Genomic DNA, 4,890 nt, shown 5'->3' on the forward strand with positions numbered 1-4,890 from the left:
ATAATAAAATATTATTATTCAAATACAAGAAAAACATGTTATGAATTTAAAAAATAATCTGAAATTATATTTATAGTATTATACCAAAAATATTGCTATTAAATTAAATAATAGTTTAATGATTACATGAATTTGACATTTAAATTAGAAGTAACCCGGTTTATGGATCAGTACTTACAACTTGTTTGTGCGCTGTGGAGCTGAATATTGGTTTCTAAAGTCCTGCTGCAAGAGACAAAAACACAAGACATAAACATGTGGAAAACACGTGAAAACACAACAAACACACGTGAAAGACGTGACAAGCCAAACTCAACATTCTTTTTACCATGAAGTGCTGGTTTAAAATTATAGTTATGGCATAATGCATGTACTAGCATATGGAATATAATATGAACGATTACTTAGCATTAATAAATCATTGCAAATATATTTTTATTACAGTTTATACTACCTACTACCGCTACCGCTACCACTACCTACTACCGCTACCGCTACCACTACCTACTACCGCTACCACTACCACTGCCACAACCACTACCACTACCACTACCTACTACCACTACCACTACTATTACTACTACCACTACCACTACCACTACCACTATCACTACTACTACTACTACTACTACAAGAGGTTATAAACAATAAATTATAAATTATAGGTACTTTGCTATTACTATACAAATAACTACAATAATAATAACTATACTACTACTAACTAAGCGAACCTTCGGCGCTTGTTCTTCAGCCTACAGTAAAAAGAAAAAAAGTAAAATGACATCTGACAAGCGTAAATCTATAAAATCTAAATGTTAAAAGCAGCCATCTACATGTCGAATGTGAATTTCTATTTGCTGGTAACCTTAGTAACAAATTATCTAAAAGCATTTCTATTTGCTAGTATTCTTGCATTATGGCTAAAAAATTGTCTAAAAGCATTACGTTGTCACGGTGACGTGCCATCTCACCGTCGTCACGGTGACCTGCTATTTCAACGTTGTTTCTGCGCGGACAAATCCCCGTGGCAGAGACAATGTCGTTGTCATGGAAACGCACTGCATCATGGGTGCTGTGCCGGCAGCGGGACGAAGCCGGTAACTCGTTAGAGGAGCATCTCGTCACGATAATGCGCGGTGTACTAGCCATGCAGATAGGAGGCTGGTGGAAGGGGGCTGGCGGTGAGGGGGAGAGGAAGGGTGCTGGCGGCGAGGGGGCGAACGAAACCGCAGCATTGTTAGTCGCAAGAGAGTTAAAGCGCGAACCTTGGTTAGTCCACTTATAGTAGATGCCTGCAACAGAACAAAACACACAACTAAGCAACAGGGCTCTAGCTCTACTCGCACTAACCCAATCATGCTCCGACCAATCACCTATGGATCAATCACCTCCTACTCAATGATAAATTAGATTCTGATCAATGATCTAATGATCAATGACTTGTCAAAGATGGAATGATCAATGACCTACTGGTCAAAGATGGAATGACCTACTGGTAAATGATCAATTGATCAATTACCATAAAGTCAAAAATCTAGTGGCCTACTGGTCGATTAAATCAATTAGATCCTCTGATTGATGAAATAATTGAAAAAATCTAGAATCTAGAACGCAAACCTATAAACGTGCGAAACGTGGTTACATGCGCGGCGGCATGCGCGGGTGGGACAGAAAGAAAGCTGCATTGTAGCCAGGCAACCTTTCTGTGTGCAGTGTGCATATACAAGTGGCGTCTCATCGAGTTTATTCAGAGATACGTGCGGTGATGGAGCGAAGCATAGAGGGGCCATAACTACATGGCACGGCCCACGACCAGGGCCGTAGGCTGAGCAAATTCCTAGGGGGGGGGGGAGCAGTGGCGGATCCAGGATTTCAAGGAGGGGTGAGAAACAGGTGGGAGGTCTTGGGGTCCTCCCACGAAAAAATTTTGAAAATGTAGATCACAGGAGATGGTATTTGAGGCACTTTTGAGTACATGTACAGCCTTCATTCTGACTACGACAATTCTCTTTTAGTAGATCAATTTTTTTAATTTTGCTCAAAAATCTAGGGGGCAGCTGCCCCCCTTGCCCCCCCCCCTCGCAGGCTACGGCCCTGACCACACAGCACCTGCCAGAGACACTTCCTCTCACTCCATTACGAACACATAGATGGCGCCGCAGGCAGTCCATAAACTATGATTTGATGAGCGAGTGACTGCATGTACAACTCTGCCAGGAGTGTGTGCGTACCAGTGCATGTACAACTCTGCCAGGAGTGTGTGCGTACCAGTCGATATGCCCTGGTACGAGGTGAGTCCGTTGTAACGTCGCCCGTGTTTCAGTGTGTAGGCCTGTTTGTGCCTACCGAGGTTCGCACACATTACTTCCAGGTTCGTGGACAAAGAGTTGTCGTGAAAACATGTCACAGGCATCTGGCTCAGGAATTGTCACGTATACACCTAAAGGAAATGTATATGAGGCCATTTACACACACACATTATTATTACAGGCGTAGTGGCCGCCCCGGCAGCACGGCACTGCCGTGCACCTATCTCTTAAACAAAACTCAAGAACAATTTGGCAGGGAACCAAGGAGCTTTGACTGGTTTATTTGACTGGACTGTCTGTTATTACTCAGTTAATACTGCTTAATTAGAGGTGTTGAATATCAGTGCTCTAAGATTTGGAATCAGGTGTTAAAAAAATACACGGGAGGATGAACGATTCGCGCTCTTCAAACCATACGAAAATCGCTCGCCGTCAGGCCAAAACAGCTCCGGTAAAAATTTTGAACGGGAGGCTATTTTTCCACACACTTGAAAAAGAAGCTCCCCGTGAAAAAAAAGAAAATGTTTCCCCGCTGTTTGGAATGTGTTCACTTCTGGCATGAGATAGAATTGTTGAGACAATAGCGATCATTGGTGACTCCAAACAACACTTTTTCAAACGTCTCGAAATATGATATACACACTAGGCAATAGTGTGATAAACAGTATAAATGCAAGATTGAAAATACACACAGGGCTTATTTTTCATAATTATACTCTCTCATGGGTAGAATAGTATAGTACAATGTTTGTAAACAAACGCACTCGCGCTCTATCTCTATGTAGTTAACGTCATGCACCTACCACTATATCCTAAGTAGAAGTTGTCACATGCACTGGTAGCGCACCACACTCATCTTCTGTGACGAGAGTAAGCTTGATCATTAGTCAACAATAGCAGTATGCCGCAGCTTTAGCTACATTCTTTTTTGAAATTTACAAAGTTACACTTTTAAAATCGATCACACAAATCTGAGTTGCCCTGTTCACAACGAAGTTGTAGCCATTGAGCACCGAGTGTACGGCCGGAAATGCGACCAATTTTCATGCTCTAAATTTCAAAGATCTACTCTTTCCTCGGGGAATAGCTTCCAGACCCCTGAATGGGCTTCGCGACTGGAGCGTTCACGCGTGTAGAGCGAGCGCACCATAACCGCCACTTGTGCTATTATTACTGTGTGAAGTAGTGTTTGTCACATCAGCTCTAATCTGGCCAGCCTGTAAGCGGCCACACACTAGCAACTAGTGTTTAGGAGAGGTTGCTACATCGTACAACTGGTCCCATGTTATTTTAATTATTACATTCACATCTTCACTTGCATTAGAAGATTAGTTATTATCTCATTATTACCGGCCACTGGTAACCGAGGCCACAGGAGTGTTTTATGTTTTGTCGTAGTCTTGATGTTTAGCACCACAAACTCTGCCACTGTGCACAGGTGTACAGATAAAGCATGCTTGGATATATACTGAATTAAAACCATGCATGTGATATATGAAATCTATCTCCGGACANGGGGGGAGGGATTATCCAGTAGAAGTGTGGCTGGTGGGGAGGGATTATCCAGTATATGTGTGGCTGGTGAGGAGGGATTAACCAGTAGAAGTGTGGCTGGTGGGGGAGGGATTAACCAGTAGAAGTGTGGCTGGTGGGGGAGGGATTATCCAGTAGAAGTGTGGCTGGTGGAGAGGGATTATCCGGTAGATGTGTGGCTGTTGGGGACAAATTATGGCGTGACCGGCGTGAATGTAAATGAGTGTATTGCCGCTATATAATGTCGGAAAGTTGCTTATATACCAGTGGTTCTTAACATTTTTTGAGTCATGGTCCCATTGGGAATCGAGTGAAAGCTACGTACCACTCCCCAGAAAAATGCACATAATGAGATAAACACGATAATTTGCATGTGCCTGGTTCACGGACCCCCTTGAAGCCCATCCACGAACCCAAAAGGGGTCCATGGACCACAGGTTAAGAACCCCTGCTATATATACAGTCACAAATATACACAACGGTCACTAGATGAAAACTCGCAAAAAGTGGCCTTCATACACAGATGTCTGTTATATAGAGGGGGTCTCTACTACTATATCTGCCCTCAAGGGAAACGCCAAATGTTTCTTTTGTAGACCGGCACCCGTTATATAGCATCTTCTGATGAATTATTCCTAATTTACTAGTGCTTACGACTACGATTCAGCAATAATTAGGTACAGGTTTCTAGCAGTTGTGTAGCCATGCGTGGGCGTGTCGTACATCAGTAAGTGCAGAGCGCAAGATGTAAGACGCCTTGTAAGATATCACGCCGGGGAGCTGTTGTAAATCTGAAGGCAATGAAGAGAGATGCGATCGGTGTGTGAGTTTATTGGAGGATGTGAACGTTTATGGACATTCTCAGAGCTGAGAAAAAGCGATGCCGCCCCGGCTATCGTACAGTTATCCTTCTCTATCGCGCTCTCCCGCGCGTTTTTATTCTCTCTCTGTCTCTCTCTATCTTCCTCTCTCTCCCACTCTCTCTCTCTCGCGCGCGCTTTCTCTCTCTCTCTCTCTCTCTCTCTCTCTCTCTCTCTCTCTCTCTCTC

General features: G+C 43.4%; 1 protein-coding gene across 1 annotated transcript in view; it reads right to left on the reverse strand.

The window, feature by feature from the left end:
• Positions 1 to 1,290, reverse strand: part of LOC106818880 — a 4,447-nt gene extending 3,157 nt beyond the window's left edge. Inside the window, exon 1 of the mRNA XM_014823549.1 lies at positions 954 to 1,290. Within this exon, the coding sequence (XP_014679035.1) occupies positions 954 to 1,149 (196 nt within the window). The 5' untranslated portion in view covers positions 1,150 to 1,290. The remainder of the gene's footprint in view (positions 1 to 953) is intronic.
• Positions 1,291 to 4,890: the final 3,600 nt, after the last annotated feature.

This window comes from Priapulus caudatus, unplaced genomic scaffold, assembly GCF_000485595.1.
Source record: "Priapulus caudatus unplaced genomic scaffold, Priapulus_caudatus-5.0.1 Scaffold2611, whole genome shotgun sequence".
Classification (NCBI taxonomy): Eukaryota; Metazoa; Priapulida; class Priapulimorpha; order Priapulimorphida; family Priapulidae; genus Priapulus; species Priapulus caudatus.